At 47.9% G+C, this 18887-nt stretch overlaps 1 protein-coding gene across 1 annotated transcript; it reads right to left on the bottom strand.

Moving 5' to 3' along the window:
- Positions 1-4699: 4699 nt before the first annotated feature.
- LOC142767578 (uncharacterized) lies at positions 4700-6760 on the bottom strand. The gene is made up of 2 exons (XM_075869540.1): positions 6221-6760; positions 4700-5132 (listed from the first exon to the last, which is right to left on the bottom strand). Exons 1-2 carry the CDS (start codon positions 6758-6760, stop codon positions 4815-4817), a joined length of 858 nt encoding a protein of 285 aa, XP_075725655.1. The 3' UTR covers positions 4700-4814.
- Between the last annotated feature and the right edge of the window lie 12127 nt (positions 6761-18887).

Raw genomic sequence — 18887 nt, 5'->3', positions numbered from 1 at the left:
TGAGAACGTGCCGTTCTGTGCTGAACTTGGACAGTTCTAAGCCAAAAGATCAAGCAACATTGTGCATCAGCCTTGGACGCGTGGGCGTCAACGTGGTCGACGCGTGCCAGTAATTGCACGCCCTTTTCCTCCACAGGCGCGACTAGACGCTTTTGACGCGTAGGCGCTAGCATACGCGTGCCAGTGGTTGGCACTTTACTGGTCAGGGCGAAAACACACAAATACGACCACCATCAGGGCTGTAGACCGTGCGGGAAACTTCGCTGCAGGGTGGGGACACACATGGTGACCACAGATACGGCTGAAGCCTCCTGTTCAAACTATGTGTACAAAATTAAAGACGACCTTAACTGTGACTCAGCCAATATGGCATACAAAATTCGCTGCGAGGTGTGCAAACAGGAATATATTGGACACACAGAAACCACGTTCCGTTTGCGTTTCAACAACCACAGGGCACACGTGAAGGGCCTCCTCAATTTGCCGTTCTCCAAACATATCAATATTCCTGGTCACTCTTTCGAACGCGTAAGTGTCATACTCCTACAATCTGGCTTCCAGAACACACGGGAGCGCGAACAGCGGGAGTCATACTTCATTAAGAAATTCAGATCACTTACCCACGGAATCAACGAGAGCCCTGGGCGACTGACGTGCCTCCGCGACGTTTCGTGAAACACAGAATCTTAATTACTCAATTAATTTATTTATACATACGTGAAGTCGCACACGTAAGTTGGTCAATATAGCGCGTGAAGCTAAACGAATTCGATGCTACGTGAACCAAATGGCGTGTGTTAGTATTATTATAATTTATTTTCATTTCCGAGTACTTTTTTAGTATTATTTCATTTTTATTTTCTTGTTTACGTTTTTGTTTGTTCATCCTTTACAAGAATACTCATTCATTTATTTTCAGTATGACTGGTTGTACAGTTTTCTGCAAGAGAGGGCAAGTGGAGGGAGGGGGAGGGGGCACATTAGCTTTCGAACGTTGCCATTATTTTCCGAAAGCTGGAGTGGGTTGTATGCTTCTTGTGTGTGTGTGTGTGTGTGTGTGTGTGTGTTTGCGTGCGTGCGTGCGTGTTTGTGTGTGTGTGTGTGTGTGTGTGTGTGTGTGTGTGTGTGTGTGTGTGTGTGTGTGTGTGTGTGCGTGTGTGTGTGGGGGGGGGGGGGGGGGGGGGCCTGATGCCGCGGGCCAGCCGCCGAACCACGTGAACTTAAACTCGATCCATGTGTGGGATGCGAGTAAGCGGCAACATGTTTCACACTTTTCCGTTTTTCTTGGTCGCCTCCGCTGGCGGCGCGTCTTACCTATACCCAGTAACAATGCCAGACTTACCCGCTCGTTTCCGGCGGCTCTCCGTCGCTCCTTTCTAGTTCCTCTCCTTCTTCTGCTTCTTGTTGTCTGTTGCTACCTTGTTCGCCCGTTTGTCTCGTTTTTTTTTTTTTGATCATTTTGGAGGGTCTTCAAACTGTGACGGAGACCCTCTGCTATGGGAACTTGTACCATTTCACTTAGATCCTCCGAAGAAGGCTGGTCCACCAGCCGAAACTGTTAGGATTAAATAAATATTTTATTGTTTTGTTTCCTATACTGCTTTATTCTCGAAGTTTATAACTTTTATAACGGTAGCCGGAAGTAACTCTGATCATCTAGCGGACAAGTGTCTCTGTTGCAGAAGCCACAGCTGTTATTTTTGCCACTGCAGGAAGCCCCTGCCCCGATGAATACGACAGTTAGCCATGGTCTGGAAATAACTACTTTTATAACATTCATGTCTGAACCCCTTGCCTTTCTGGACAATCTGCTAGTGTGACCCTGCTTTGGGAAAGTGTTCATCCAAACTAAGCTTTGAATTTGGGGCGCACACACAGCATTCCTCTCCGTTGTCGCGTGACGCACGCTCGACAGACGGCATGAAAGTACAAAATCGAGAAGAAATAAACCATTGCAACCTTCCCTCGCCTCTTCCAATCCACACACACACAAAATAAAAAAACGCTCTTTCCAAGTGTGGTCAGTGCGTCCATATTTTTTCTTCGTGGCGCACAAATACATCTACACGGGTTGTTGGTGGTAGGTTTAAGTACGTATGGCTGATATAAGGTGGCACCAAGTGGAGCCACGTCACGCCTTTTGAATTTAGCGCGATTTTTAGGTAGACACGAAAAGCACACAAAACACTTATTGAGCTTGTAAATTACGAACAACCGGACTGATCTGTATAAAAATAATACCATAAAAATTTGCAAAAAAGCAAGGAAATGTTGCGAAAATAATTTCAGTGACTGAGGTAAATAAAGTCTGAGAGAAAAATTTGTTTGCATTTCCTGTATACACTAAAAAGGATTACAGTGCCGAAAACTTCGTGTATATCTGACCAAATTTGGACAAGATATAACTTGAGAAAGTACACAAGCATTGTCAATGGGCGCTCGCAATGGTGAGCCCTCCCAAGGAAAAAAAAAAACACGTAGTCAAACAACGCATTATCGAAATTCCTCTGATTTTTCGCTGACATATCTTGGGAAATTAGCCTAATCTTGATCACATGTTTAAGGCAACATTATGCAATCATACCAGTACCTGACAACAATAATACAGGTAATTGCATGAGAGCTCACCCAGCATTTTTTCGCCACACCAGCAACCGCCGGCCGCACCCTGAACACTCGCAAGATCACAATCTATCGTTTGCTGCCAGGAACCATCACATGATTACCGTCTGCACAACTCCCTTCTATCGTTGATAACCTTTATTGCTGCTTGTCGCCTATGATATCCAGAAATCGTTCAGAATGATTGACGTTTCTCCAACGCGGCCGAACGCTTCGCACAATCCTCACCCCACCGGCTGCTTACGTCGCTTCTCGAGCAGCCAATGAATGCCGCTGAGCGATGAGCGCGAGCGACTCGGGAGCATCCACCGGGGCAGAAGCGATGTGCCGGAGCGATTTCAGAGCAACCTCTTGAGCATAATTAGTTGATTGGCCCTGTTTTTCTCCGGTTTCATTCGCCGGAGCCCACCGGAGAAAAGCGGTGGAAAACAGATATAGTTTCTCTGGTAAATTCCGGTTTGAGTGAAGCGTAGGGAGCACAGCAGGGGCATCATTCTCCGGTTACTCATGGCTGGGCATATTTTTGTTTTCAATGTAGCCAGATAAATAAGAGAACACGCTTGGCTTCTGGCCCACTCGCGATTTCCTTCCGGAGTCGAAAGCGGCCGCCGGGTACTCCCTGTCAGTCCCTACGTAGGAGACGCCCGCTACGCGTAAAGCGCAGTCCTGCAGGAGTGAAATAAGGTTTTTTCACTCCGTTCTTGCACTACGGAGCCAAATATCTGATATCATGATCAGATACATCTAGGGCCCTCTTCAGATATTGTGGAAGAATACATTTCAGAAATACTTGAACCTTAATCCATTTATAGAACGTTAGGTTTCTGCAAACTTTTAAATATTGCCTGTGAATGCCACGGTTTGGGCATAGACTTGCCACCGTTAAGATCACTGTCATAGTAGTGAATGGTTTGCCAGGAATCAGCTGACTGTTAACTGTACTAAAACAAAGTATATGGTGTTTCACTCTCGTAGGAAACATATTGACGCTGAATCTCTTAACCTAACAATAAACAACACTCCTATTCAACAAGTTCCTTGTTTTAAATATTTAGGCGTCACTTTTGATGAACACTTACACTGGAATGAGCAAGTACAAAGTGTGTGCGCAAAGCTAGCCTATGGCTGCTATTCTCTAATAAAAGCTCGCCAATATTTTCCACAAGCTATTCTCCGCACACTCTACTTTTCATTGTGTCATTGTCACATAGGTTACTGTCTGGAATCGTGGGGTGTGACGTACAACAGTTATCTAAAAACTCTTGAACGACTTTAAAAGCGTACACTGAAAATCATAAGCCAAGGTGAATCAGTAAGTAATATTTTCCAATCACAACGCATTCTCTCGGTTCCGATGTTGCGTGACTACAAAATTGCTGTTTCAGTAAATAACATAATTAATAGAAATTCACCTTTGCCTGCTGATCTTTTTTCAATTCCTAAACGCAATACGCGACATGCTTCGAATGGTAATTTCAATCTGCCCAAATGTTTTAATGTTTACGGAGAAAGACTGATACAGTTTAGTGGAACAAAAATATGGAACACGGTCCCCCTAGAGATTAAAACGGCACGTAATTTCAGCATGGCATGTAAATCATTTTTTCTGTGGAGTCAAGACATGTAAGCATGTGTGTGTGATTCGATTTTCATTGTATTTTTTTAATAAGTGCCTATGTATAGAAACTAGCTGCAAGCTAATAAGTATGCATATCTGCAAGAAAAAATGTATTACTGTGTTATCTGTATCACATGATTGTTTTTTTTTATGTTGTTACCTCAGAGCTGACCTGTACACTTTTTTATGTTGCACATTGTATTGGACCGTCCACTAGCCACTTTAGGCTATCGGTCCAAATAATCCCTTTAATTGCATATATCTATTTATGAAAATAAAGCTTCATTGATTGATTGATTGATTGATTGATTGAAACACATTTTGTTCGCAGGCTGGCGATGAATCCGCATTCAAGCAGAATCGAGTAGCACAATAAAAGTAAAACAGCGAAGAAAATGGAACGGATGCTTTGTCAAGACCTCCGAAGCTACACATCAGCATTTATACGGACAACCCAAAAACTTTGTGCGAACTATTTATTGCTGAATAGTTTCATAGGCAGCGATGGTCTCGTCGGGCTATTTACAATATTCGTGCACGTATCACAGGCATCTCAATAAGGTGGCGGGGTGTCTCACATTGCCTGAACGAAGGCCACCATAGCACGGAGGTCAACCTTGCAGGACGAGTAAGTCTGGACGCAGGCCGGGACACCGTGTGACCTGCCCCTGCGATAGGCTCTCTCGAAGTCCACGAAGGCGGAGTTTCGGCCTATGGGTCTGAGGCTGCGCAGGAAGGAGGCTACTCGGCGGCCGTACTGTCCGTAGGCCGAGGCGTCCGCGCTGACCTCGCAAGTGAGGCGCAGAATGCAGCGGTTCGTGTCGAGTTCGTGCACCAGGTTCACAGCGTCCTTGACCACCTTCGGGTCTGATTCGATCGTGCTTCGTCGGCTCTGTGAGAGTAAATAAGCAGATCAGTTACAAACATGGGGAACAAGCAAATATGGTGTCGAATGTATTGATGGAGCAGTCGTAAAAATGACAAGTAGTGCGTCTGCCTACAAGACGAAAATTGCGTAAAACAGTTCTACGTCGTTTTTGATTAAAAAAAATTCACACGCATTGGGCATTCTGCAAATTGTTTCGAAACAGTAAATGTACATAAAACGCTGTTTGTAGCACGAGTTGTGTGCCCAGTAAAGAAAAAAACACCTGCCAGGCCTGTGTGGAAAGCGCAACATAGTCACAACGAAAGCTAGAAGAGCGCAATTTGAGAGCCTTTAAAAAATTATTTGGGAAACTCCTGCAAGCACAGTTGTACGGTACCCACCACGTCATAAGTCAATACACTGTGTTGTAGATAGGCATTCACTATAGGCTTGCAGTTTAGATTCAGCACCATAATTTACAGTGTAACCAGTATTTATGATTATATAAACTTTATTATTTCCAAATTTCATACTACTTGATATTACCAGTCAATTCTTGACCAAACACCACACACACACACATTGAGTGTGGGCACAGTTAATAGGTGAACCACAACAACCTTTAGTAATGGGTTTAGGTATTTCACAACCTATGCGTTACGCAATTAGCATTGTGTAAACCTGGTTCTTGCTTTACTGTTGTAAAACGCTTTATGATTCATGTTAACGCGACTTCTTTTCCGACATCAAGCCGGCCTAAGGCCAGTTTCAAGCACAGGCGTTGCTCTGTGGTAGAATGTTTGGCTGGCACACAGAAGATACGGTTTTGAATCTCCGTGTGTCGTTGTGTTTTCTATTTTGCTCGATAGTGGCCGTACGAACACCGGCGGTGGTGGACTACTACAGCGCACGCGATGCTTGTAATCTCATACCTGCTTTTGATTTAAAAGAAAAAATTACCATAACCACCCTCGAGTTCAATCTAAACATACACCGCTAATTGGAGTCACACCGCAAGAATCGTCATCACAGCAACGTCATTGCACGTGGTCTATATTAGGCCCCGCACCACAGTGTGAACATTAAGCATGCAATTGTAAATTATTACTCACTCGAATAGTTGCAGCGTGTTGTCCTTCCATGTTGACTAATGAGTTCTTCAGATCCGAAGAGGCTTGCAGAACAGATCTCTTGTAGCCCTTGACGTATGCAGAGCCGCTGGACAAAAACTTCACATTCGGGGAATCGAAGTCAGTCGTGGCTTTAGCGAGCATCTTGAAATCCTTGACTGACAGCCGGACGGGAAGGGGCTTCTGCATGCTACCCTCGATTAAGTGCGGCACCGCAGCAGCCGGTAAGGATACCGTGGGGCCGGGGAAGATGTCTTTTGGCTCGGCGCGCAGCACGACTCGGTCGGGCAGCTTGTTGCTTTCGATGCCTGCTCGGATACCTACTCCGTAACGGCCCACTTTGAACCAGCCGAGCATGTCGAGGAGCTTCATGGCGATGGCCAGCTTGAGGCCTGCGAGGCCACCGATACTCGTGATTGCCGAAATGGGCAGCAGAGCTAGGCTGGTCATGAAAAGGCCGTTGGCAGTCTTGGCGACGAGAAGGGCCAGGAAGGTGGTGGCGACGAGCGTAGGCAGCCTCATGTTAACGTGTGGAGCTATGGTGAATCTGCGCTCAGCAGTGGTAGAGGCGTGCGCTTTTAAGGGATCCACTTCCATTGTTAGTAAGCTGACACAACTGCAGACTATCTAAAGCCTCTTCACTCCTCGGTGACGTACACTCTATGGCGGGCGTGGAGAAGGTGCTCTCTGGAATCTTCGTTGCTGAGGTGCGATCCCTCGTTAGTGTACTTATGGGGCGTTGCGAATCTATTCGCTCCATTCTGTCTGCCGTTTCCCGAACGCATGGACAAATCAACTTCGTTTCGTGACAAATGTGCTAAGAGCGAAGGATATGATGAGTCATTTCCCAGTGTTTAGGTTGTTGACCAGGCACAAGATAGACGATTAGTCACTCCAACGAGTTTTCTTTCCACACTGTCCTCTCTTCGCTATTATTGAATCGCATCTCTATAGCCCTTCCTGTTTTTTTTTCCACTTTTCAGGAGGAAGTGTCTCTTCATAGAACGCTTCTGCTTTCGGCTCCGAGCATTGTTATCAAGTTTTTCGCTTTTTACGGGAGACGCTGCTCCCTGCCCCAAGGCGACGGACGCGGAGTCATCCACTGGTCCGCCCAGCCAGAGGTCTGCTATGGCGAGCTCCTCGGTAAATCAGCGCGCCTGGCCCAGAACCAGTGAGGCCAACGGTGATAGTCACTGCATCATGGCTGTGGACGTGGAGCCTTCTGCGGCTCTGTCCGACCATAGACCACCTTTGGCAAGCTCGTCGCGGAAACGAAGCACCTGTTCGAGCACCAGCGAGGACACGGAACTGTACTCGGCCACTGGCGACGACTCGTCGGATGACGACTTCGAGACCGTGAGAAGCAGGAAGGCCAAAAGAAGAAGTATCAAGTCGTCTTCACCAGCAGGGACATTAACGTCTCAGTCAAAAGGAGAATGCTGGCCGCACACCATCCTCTTCATGCCCGAGGACTCCACCATCAGCCTTCGAGCAGTAAACAGGCAAGCTCTCTCTATGTACTTTGAGGGGGTAGCACCAAACGACATTAAGGATATCCGGGTGAACACGCGGAAGAATATTCTAGCTGTGGACACAATGACTGCCAGCGCCATAGACAAGCTTCGCAGAGTATCAGATTTGGGAGGCATCAAAGTTCGACCGGTTATTCCAATGGACGGTGCCTGCACGGCGGGAGTAATCTACGACATTGATTTGGCCATAGCAAATTCGGACCTCCCAACTCTCATAAAACCAGCGAACGAAGGAGTTCTCATCGCGAATGTACTTCGCCTCGGAAACACCCGATGTGTAAAGATAATGTTCAAAGGAGATTCCATTCCGTCGCATGTCAAAGTGGGACACTTCCGACATCCTGTTCGACCATTTGTCCCTAAACCACTCCAGTGCCATAACTGCATAAAAATTGGTCACATCAAGAGTGTATGTACAAACACCACAGCATGCCCCCGATGCGCTGAGCCGCACACTGCAGACGCATGTCGGGCAACAAGTCTGAAGTGCAGAAACTGTGATGGTCCGCATGATGCTGCATCCAAGGAATGCCCTCGGATTAAGAAGGAAATCGCCATTATCAAACAAATGGTTAGGGACAATTCAACCCACAGAGAGGCTGCTGAAAGGGTACGGCGGCGACGTAGTCGCCGACGGAGGCGTGTAGGACAGAGTGTTGCGCATAACCCATTTCCTCCGAGCACGAGTGAAGTAGTAAGCACGAAGCGAAATGAAGTGGAGAAGCTCACAGCTGCGGATGAGTGGCCTACGCTTCCGCGTACGCAGCCGGCAAAGGAGCCTCCTGCGAGGCCTCGCCGCCCTACACCTTCCACCGAGTCTACTTCCGTTGAGGATGTGTCAAGGGTCGATCGACAGATCATCCCGATGTTACGATCCCTCGTCGCTGTCATGGCAGACATACTAAGAAGCCTGGGAACTCCAACCGCTCGAAGCGGGTTACAGGTGTTGGACGCGCTGAGCCCGGTCCTCGCCTCCCTCGCGTAGAGTCATGGCAGGAGATCAACAATCGTTCCGCAAAGACGTCAGAGAAGCATCAGTCATCCAGTGGAACGCAAGAGGACTTAGATCACGGATTTCCGATTTTCGTCAGTACGTGTTTTCTAACCGTTTCCCAATCATCGTAATATGCGAACCGAAATTATCAAACCCGATCAGGCTATCCGGCTACGAATCAATCCCGTCCAAAACCCGAAACGAAAGCAGCAAGGTCATTGTGTATATTCGCCGGGAGCTTACCTACATCATTCAACCTGTGTCGCCTCATGATGAGAACCAATATATTTGCCTGACTGTGAAGCAGAAAACCCTCACCTTCACATTAATAGGTGTCTACTTATCTCCCTCAGCCCGTTTTGATTGCCAAAGACTGGATGACATTCTTTCGAGCGTACCGGATCCGTGGATAATTATAGGGGACTTCAACGCCCACCACCCAATCTGGGGAAGTTCAAAAGTCAATACCACGGGCCGGAGGCTGGCTTCATTTGTATCGACTCATGAACTGTCTCTACTTAATGATGGGAGCCCTACATTTCTGCGAGGATTAACGTACAGCAGCTGTTTGGACTTGACGTTCGTGTCACGTCGCTTCGCCACAAGCGTTAAGTGGTTTTTAGACATCGAGACACATGGTAGCGATCACATCCCCAGTTATCTCACCATCGAAGGCTTTGCTAGCAACCACCCGCCGAAAACCGTACGGAGGATCGATCTTTCAGCATTCACAACCAACATTGAACACGCTTGTGAAAAAGGCTTAACCTCTGGCATTGAGCAAGCGATCAAACAAGCAGCGCAGAGTGCGATGCGCACGCTGGCATAATCTTCAAGGCCCTCAGAAACGGACATGGAGTTAGAGCGACTCCGTGCGATTCGTCGGCGTGCGGAGCGTAGATATCGACGCACAAAATCCATTCAAGATCTACGGATGGCCAGGCGCATGCAAAAGAAGATCCAGCGTCGTATAGACAAACTGGAGTTTCAACGGTGGGCGAAATTTTGCGCGAGTCTAGACCCTCGCAAACCGCTTTCTCAAATATGGCGAACCGTTCGAGGCCTACGCATATTTCCCCAACAACGTTTTCCGTTTAAAGCCTTGGCCCTTTTCCAAAATAGAAGGGATATCGAGGTAGCGGAAGACTTTTGTAGGAAGATTGCGGGCCCGCCAAATTGCACAGAAGCCCTTACTGCTGATTACACGCCACATTCACTGGACCCGCACCTGGACCTGCCTTTTTCAATGGAAGAACTGAATGTGGCTCTTGCTTCATGCAATCGATCGTCATCGCCTGGGCCGGATGGCATATCATACCGCCTATTATGCAATCTCGGTGATCGAGCACGAAGTGCTTTGCTAGAAGTATTCAATGAGTCTTGGAGAGATGGAACGGTCCCCAGAGAGTGGAAAACAAGCCGGTTGGTTGCACTTCTCAAACCTGGAAAATCGCCTCTAGAGCTGACATCATACCGCCCAATAGCGCTGGCTAGTTGCGTAGGGAAGCTGATGGAGCGAATGATCCTTGCCAGACTCGAGTGGTTCCTAGAACGCCATAGAATATATCCAGACGCCATGGCCGGTTTTCGTCGTCTTCGGAGCTCCATTGACAATGTCATTGACCTGGTGACCTACGTACAACACCAGAAAATGAGCAGACGGTTATCTGTCGCACTATTTTTAGATGTCAAAGGAGCATATGACAATGTTTCTCACGAAGCCATACTTGACGTCCTCGAGTCAGTTGGTTTGGGTGGGCGAGTGTACCGCTGGATCCAATGCTACCTACATATGAGATCATTGTTTATGCAAACTGATGATGGGCCGACTTCTGAACATTATACACACCGTGGTGTTCCTCAAGGTGGTGTATTGAGCCCCACACTGTTCAACCTGGTTCTGATCGGTCTCGTTGAACGCATACCAGATTCCGTGCAGATATCTCTCTATGCAGATGATATTTGTGCCTGGACATCAGGTGTAACACGTCCTCAGGTACGTGCGAGACTCCAGAAAGCAGCGAATTCAATATCGGCGTACCTTAGAGAACAAGGCCTCGAGATTTCTCCTGAGAAATCGGCGCTGGTCGCGTTCACGCGGAAGGCAATGACGTCATATCCCATCGCCATTGATGGACACAGTGTCTGCTACGCCAGGACCCACAGGTTTTTGGGGGTCACGATCGATCGAAATCTCTGCTGGAGTCCCCATGTGGCCACTCTAAAGAAGCGCCTAACGGCCATCGCACAACTTTTCAAGTTCCTCGGAGGCAAAACGTGGGGCACATCAGTGCACGCGATGTTGCATTTGCACAAAACGCTGTTTCTGGGGTACCTGCGGTATAGCTTGCCGGTTCTGACGAACGCTTGCAAAAGCAATATACGCACAATAGAAAACGCCCAGGGCCAGGCACTCAGAGTTTGTCTTGGATTACCACGCTGTACATCAACAGCGGAAACCATCGCAATCGCCAAAGATCATCCGACCACAGTGCACATTACTTTGGAGGTGCTTAGAGCTCATATTAGACACCTTGCTCGCGCCCCTGCCCACCACCTAGCTTCGCTTCCAGAAGATCGACCGAGTGCCTCCTTCTGTAAGAGAGTATTGACTTTCCGTGAGTGCCTTCCAACAGTCTACACGCCTCCGGAACGGATACTAACACCTCCTTGGTGCTTGGACCGACCAAAACTGCGCTTGACAGTGCCGGGGATTCGCAAGAAGGCGGAGCTCTCGGCGCCAGCTTTAAAGCAGATGATTCTACTCAAGCTACACGAAGAATACAAAGATCATGTCAAACTTTACACGGATGGCTCGACAACTGTTGGAGGATCTGCAGGAGCTGTGATCTTCCCAGCAAGAGCCGAAACCATCCAGTTCAGAACGTCACACAAGACGACATCGACAGCCGTGGAGCTCGCGGCACTCCGCAGCGCACTCCGCAGGATTGACCGAGAGACACCACAAAAATGGAGCATTTTTACTGATTCGAAACCAGCTCTCCAATGTCTACAAAATGCTCTACGTCGTGGACCTCAAGACCAATTGGCGCTCGAAATACGACAACTGTACCATCACCTAGAAGACGAAGGACATGACATATCTTTTCAGTGGGTACCAGGCCATTGCGGCATCATCGGTAACGAACATGCCGACAATGCAGCTAAGAATGCACACGAAAATGGAGTGATGGAACCTATTCCACTATCAAGAAGCGACGCAGCAGCAAAGATTAAAACGCTTGCGCAGGATGTCGCAAGGTCTATGCGGAATACGCCCGGTTTTCTCCACACCCGTCTTCACCGCCTGGACCCATACCTACGACTTACTATTCCATCTGGCCTACCCCGATCCGAGACGACCCTTCTCTGCCGTATGTGGCTTGGGGTGTCTTTCACGAACGCTTTTACCTGCCGCATCGGAATGAGAGACAGCGCTACATGCGACCATTGCGACAATGACGAAACAATTGAACATATTTTATGTCAGTGCCCCCAGTACAGCTCTCAGCGACAGTCCCTCTCAGCAGTGTTTGCTCGCCTCGACGACCAGCCATTCTCTGAACAGTCAATCTTGGAATGTCGGAAAGATCGAGCTTCACGCCAGAAAGCAACGAAGGCGCTGATGAAGTTTCTGCGAGCGACCCGCCTCGTTGAACGATTGTGACACTACTGTGTGCGAGTGTGTGTGTGTGTGTTTGTGCTTCTCTACCTCCCTTTCCCCCTTTTTTTTTGTCTCCCGTTACCCCTTCCCCAGTGCAGGGTAGCAAACCGGATATGTTTTCTGGTTAACCTCCCTGCCTTTCCGCATTAAATTTTCTCTCTCTCTCTCTCCACTTTTCACATGCCACAACAAAATCACTTTTACCAACGAAAACAAAAAGAGGATGAGAAGGCTACGCACAATAAGGTTTAGTCAGCCCCGTTCCTTCTCACTCTGTGTCCCGGAACTACCTGAAAGATCGCGCTGTGCTTAACCAAAGAAAAAAAAAGTGGGACGCGGCTTATCGTTTGAGCACGAGAACCTGTGCCATGAATCATCATAACTGGAAGAAGGGGGTAGGGCGGTCGTTATCAGTAAAATTACTCACCATAAAAAGAAAAAAAATACTGAATTTCAAGCCGCTTGAAGATAATTATGGGGCGAAGCTTTCAGAGGTGATTATTGTGATTAAAAATGAGATAGTACTAAGACTGGTTGTGGTTGTGATACTTTTTATTCAAAGAGATAGTGCTGAGACCGATTGTAATATAGCGGTGATTCTTCTTTATAGCTTATATGAGGTTCTGAGTTCCGGGTGACGTTTTGACTTCATAATCACAGCTTCAATAGCTATCGTCTCTGGTGTAGAATATTCTTGTCGGTATTGCCGCCTTGCATCCACTTCAAGCTGTCTCAACTGCGCGTCAGCTTGGCGTTTTTCCCGCTTGGCCTTTGCTTTCTTAGCCCTAGTTTGTGGTGTAGAACTTTAGTTGTCGCCGTCACCGCTGCCTCACGCACCATCCTGACGGACTCGCGCTCGGCCTGTTCTCAGTACCTTCAGGGTTCCATTGCTCCCCTGGCGGCTAGCCTACTACAGGCAGCCTCTTGGCGCTTTAACCCTCATCCCATTCGTATAGTGTGGACCCCAGGCCACTCGGGCCTGCCCGGCAACGAGGCGGCAAATGCCGCGGCCCGCGCTTCTCCTGTCCGGGCAGTTGCCCCTCCATGTCCCGAGACGGAATCTGGCAATACCAACCTGACGCGCTTTCGCGAAATTTTGGCTTATTACCGGGCTTCGCGCCGCCTCTACCCGGACCCGGCACGCGGTTTGGAGAAAGCAGACGAACGACTGCTACGCCGCCTGCAGACGAACACCTTTATCAGTCCGGTGGTCGCCAGGCACTTTTTGCCGGAAATCAATGGCACCTGCTCGACCTGTCATGTGCTCGCCGACACATATCACGTCGTAGCATCGTGCCCAGTTAATCCCGTCCCTTTCTCATCCCCTTTTCCTATCCCAACTAGAGAGGCTTGGGAGGAGCACCTGCTCGGCTGCTCTACCTTGGCTGCACAACGCTCCTTGGTGGAGCGCGCACGGGCAGCTTCCAGCTCCACTGGCGTCCCGAAATAGGGTCTTGCCACTCTAGCACGCCGATGGGCCACGTCGGCACTCTCTAGTAAACTTTTTCTGAAATAAATGTTTTTTACCACCACCATCACCGCTTTGCATCCGTTTCATTCTCCTTTGTCTCCGCGCTAGCTTCCCGTAGACGGCGACGCTGATACTCTGCACGTCGCGCTTTGTTGCGTTCGTCCTCGTCCATATGAGAGAAGAGTATATGTGGTATGATTGATTGATTTGTGGGGTTTAACGTCCCAAAACCACCATTTGATTATGAGAGACGCCGTAGTGGAGGGCTCCGGAAATTTCGACCACCTAGGGTTCATTAACGTGCACCCAAATCTGAGTACACGGGCCTACAACATTTCCGCCTCCATCGGAAATGCAGCCGCCGCAGCCGGGAATCGAACCCGCGACCTGCGGGTCAGCAGCCGAGTACCTTAGCCACTAGACTACCGCGGCGGGGCTGTATATGTGGTACGAAACAAGGATATATATATATATATATATATATATATATATATATATATATATATATATATATATATATATATATATATATATATATATATATATATATATATATATATATATATATATATATATATATATATATATATATATATATATATATATATATATATATATATCTTTAACAGCAGCGCTATCACATCTACGATTCACTACAGCGCACTTTGTTGCTTATAAGTTGAAGGTTAAATGTAAAATGGTTACCACCAACACCCTCTATTGCTTATAAGTTGAATGTTACATGAAAAATGGTTCAGAAATGTCAGACAGATGAAGACGTGTTACGGACAGAAGGGAGACGGCGGACATCGTGTGGTCTTAAGGAGCTTGACCCCCCAAAAAAAGACGAGTGACAAGTACACCCGCTTTCTTCGTGTTCGTAACCTTCACTTGAATTCTCCATGTCACGTGACATTAGCGTCACAGAACGCCACCAAAAAGCCAACACAGACTGCAGACGAAAAGCATACTGATTCGGGAATATAAAAATGTATATACTTTAGATTACACGTTATATCTTCAAAGATGAAACAAATTTCATGTATGAGATCTAACGAACTTCGATGTTATGCAAAGAAGTGATTGACATACCTCGATAACACCAACGTTTCGCGAAAAACTAGGAAAGCTCAAAATCTTTGCAATTTAAATCCTACTAAAGAACGCTACAATCATTGTTGCAGAACGCCAGCTTTTTTTGATAAAGATTGTTCCCGTTCTTCGGGTTGGGGCTTTTTTCGTGTTCCCGAATGTATCGTTAGTGAGGGCTGAAGGTTGATGATTACACAGACAAAATATTTAACAGTCTCCAAAAAACTTGCGTGAAGCACGAGATATGATGAGCAGGCCTCGAATAAAAAGTATTTTGCTTTTTAAGGGCCATATTTCCACGCGTTCAGAAATATGCTTACTCGCGGGTTTACGTAAGCGGCAGGAGAATGATGGCGGCCGCTCCTGCTAACTGCTCCGGCAGTTAGCAGGATGTTGAGAGTGCTGTTAGACGCCATTCAATAGTCGTAAAGCTCATATATTTCTGGTGGCTAGAAGTTTAACGTAGCAGTTTGTGAATAGCTGCGCTAAGCTGTATAAAATGGGCTAATGCTCCCACGCACTACATGTTTTCTTTTTCTTTTGTGGGCTAAGCTTCATAGGATGTGGGTCTGTCCATCCTCTATTAGTGAATGTAGCCACCAGTGGCACATGCCCGTTCTAAAGCGGGTATGTGCAACTTCACTTATTCCTTTGCCAGGTGCGTTGTCACCAATTGGCAAAACACATAAAAAAACTTCTTTACTGTTCATTTGTGCACGCCGAATTGGTTGGCCACAATGCGATATTCTCCACAACTTGCTCATTTGTAGAGAGCCATAGCCACCATCTTGTCGAGAGGAACAGCGGTCCGCACGTAGTTTTCACAAGGAGACATGAATGGCGCCACGGCAGCAACAAGGTGGCAGAAATTGTGCCTCGACATTCTAAAATTCTCCCGCCAGTCATTGTCATTGAAGTTGGTAGCCACAATTCGGTCCCACCAATCTTGGCACCGTTCTCGCATCCACACGGCCCGCTTGGTCGGTGGTGCTGTACACTCTAATCCTGCAAGGAAATCTAGAAAAATAGCAAATTACTTTCATTTTTGCGCCTAAACGAGGCACAATAGAAATAGAGGTGCAAAATTACGGCAAATTGGTATGTGGCCGTATGAATTTTTACGTAGGCCGATAGAAATTTTACTCAAAAATGTATACTGCATTCCAATTGAAATTACAAGCCCTCAGATTAAAAATTATTCGTGTAACGATCTCACTGTCCAGTCCAAAAGCCACAGAAATCAGATTAGCCAAATAGGGTGAGCGTATGAGGCAAGAGGAACACGGTGCACTTAATTGTAGTGGAACTGTACACTTTGTTCCAACAATTGATGAGGGTTTTCAGTCATTTTCATTTAAAAACTGCTTATTGTTTTCAATTTAAAATTTTCAACAAGGTTCAGGGCGCCGCTTACTTCGTATTAGCGACAAGCCACAACTATTGAAAAAAATGACTCGCGTGTAGGGCTTCAAAGGATTTTCCACAGCATCAGGTACACAAATGAAAGGCGTTACAAACCATGAATCACGGCGAATTCCTGGGGAGACCAGCTAGGGGTGAACAGGGGACGGTGCGTCAGGCTGCGGATACGCTTGCGGCGAGCGCTGTGCCACAACAGAACCACTGCTGCCATCGCGTTGTGCAGTGTTAGCCAAGACACCAACACAACCATAAAGTACAGCTGGTGCAAACTGAGAAAAAATACCAAGACAGGCATCGCGGTGGCGGAGCGACAACTGCGTAAAGAACCGCCGCCCACAGCGGCGAGAGGCGAGAGCGCAGGCTTGGAGGCACGGAGGAAGGAAAGGAGAGGGCATGCCCAGCCGGCGCAGGGTGTAAAAAATGTGGCGGAAATGACATCATGGCGGCCATATTCAGAAAGCACAATGGCGACGTTGCTATGGTTACGTGTTGCGCAGTGGAGCTGGTCTAGCAGTGAGCGGCCGCGGCTGGCGGCGGAATGTGTGCCTCCCCAGGTCTCGTGCTGAGCCGTGGTGGACAATATCTGTGCTTTGCGCCGCGTTATTGGTTACGCAGTGTTCTACTGGCAGTTACATTACTCTTAGCAACGTTTACAAATCCCTTTGTCCATCACGGGGTTTCAACAGTGCGTAGAACAAGTGCATATTCATGTGTCGTGCGGCGGATGACGCGGATGAAGCAGTTAGTGTTCAGCGAAATTGCGTTGGGCACGATGACGAAGCTGAATGACGACGAACGCCTTGCAGGTCAGTGACAGTTGAGCAGTGCTTCTGCTTGTGACAACGGATGACGCTCTTGAGCCCAGCAAGACGCCGTGAGGACCATGTGCACATACGTATTTTCGTGTTGTGTGTGTACAGTAACAACTTGCAAGTGCGTATTAAAACACCTTTTCTGTTCGACTTGGTACACTCTCCACCAACATTGCATGTAATCTCAACGTAACAGCAACCACGTTCAACTGTCACTAGCACCGTGCTCAAAGTCACCATGGTCGCAGAATGCTGACGCCGGTGAGTTTCACGCGGAACACGGACACAGTGGCAGGACGCTGCGTCGGCAGCGTGGCGGAATGCAACCGTAGAAGGCGCACGATCGATCGTGTTGTCTGTACAGTGGCTGAATTAATGACGTGAAAGCACTCGCCGTTGTTAGTGCATTTAGCGCGCGTTCTCTCGTAGCTGCCTCGTTGTCAGTGAGCTGTTACTCCCTGTTATTACTCGGACGAAGCGATTTCGCTGAAGGTGTCCCGCTGGCTCAAAGTGATGAGCCCAGTTCCATCAGTTTCGGATCGTCACGGCACACGCGCTACGCAGCCCACGTGCTTTCCGAGCCGGAGGGGGAGTCGCGCCTTCTGCTCCGCATTCATAAGTAAACAAGAGAGGAGAATTTACCTAGTCAATATGGCCGACTTCCGGCTTCATCACGGCTTCACAGCGATTGACGTCAGGGCCTCTCTTTACCTTTCCCTCCTTCCTCCTCCAGGCTTGGAAGAGCGGAAACTGGTACCGGAAGACGGGCTTTCGGCTCGCCTCGACGCGAAGCGTCGCTGCGATCACCGCTCACCTCAACTCGTCCGCGCGAGTTCATATGAACTCGGGCGCGTCGAGGTAAGCTGAACCAGCCACTCAACTCAGCCCGCCCCCGTCGCGTCCATGTACACGGGCCTAGTGTGTGGTTAATGTATTTAGGACGGCGGTTTTACTGTCAACATCTTGACAGTAGTTTCTCAAGCGAAACCAGGTGCCATCAGTAAGTTGGGAGCAGAATTAGGACAAAGTTTCGTGGTCAAACTCTAGAGCTCTCCCCCCCCCCCCTCTTCTATGTAAATGGAGGGGGAGCATGCAGTCACGGTTCTGAGATAGGGGGCATTTAGAATTTTTTTTCTCTCCATCAACAGCGCTGCTATCTGTTTCTCAAAAAACTATGCTCATTTGTCCGCATCCCCTGCGGCATGGTGATTTACGAGCGAGGAATCATTGCGCTTGAAACCAAAACGTTTCCGCTTGGTTTGTGTGCTTTTCACCAGTCCTGCCTCATCAGGCCAGCTGCTTTTCATTACAAACAGTGCCGGAATGCGCATCTGGCTGCAAAACTCCCTCACGCAAGTCACATCACAGTCAAACCACGAGACATCCTTCGGTATACAAGTGTAAATAATCCTCCGCTGTCGCAGTTCGTTTACTGCTGTCTCATTCAGCGATTGCCGTCATTTCATTGTGATATTCTTGAGCCATACAGCCGTCATCATAAGCAAATCACCTTTCTTTTTATCTACTTCTGTGTACTCATAGTAATAAGGGCTGCAGCGCGAGCACGAATGTGCTAGAAGAAACAGACAAAGTCGATGTACGGAAGGCAAAAGAGGACAACACGAGCGCTGACTACCAACTGAATTTTATTCGCAGCACACA

The sequence above is a fragment of the Rhipicephalus microplus genome, chromosome 7 (assembly GCF_043290135.1).
Source record: "Rhipicephalus microplus isolate Deutch F79 chromosome 7, USDA_Rmic, whole genome shotgun sequence".
NCBI lineage: Eukaryota > Metazoa > Arthropoda > Arachnida > Ixodida > Ixodidae > Rhipicephalus > Rhipicephalus microplus.
This window is presented reverse-complemented; position numbering and strand designations above follow the sequence as displayed.

What these genes read in the sequence shown, in the direction of transcription:
- LOC142767578 (XM_075869540.1), bottom strand. Translation starts at nt 6,760, where the DNA reads ATGAGGCTGCCTACGCTCGTCGCCACCACCTTCCTGGCCCTTCTCGTC. An exon ending in AACACGCTGCAACTATTCGA is followed by an intron (nt 5,133 to 6,220) that starts GTGAGTAATAAT and finishes TTACTCTCACAG; the next exon opens with AGCCGACGAAGCACGATCGA.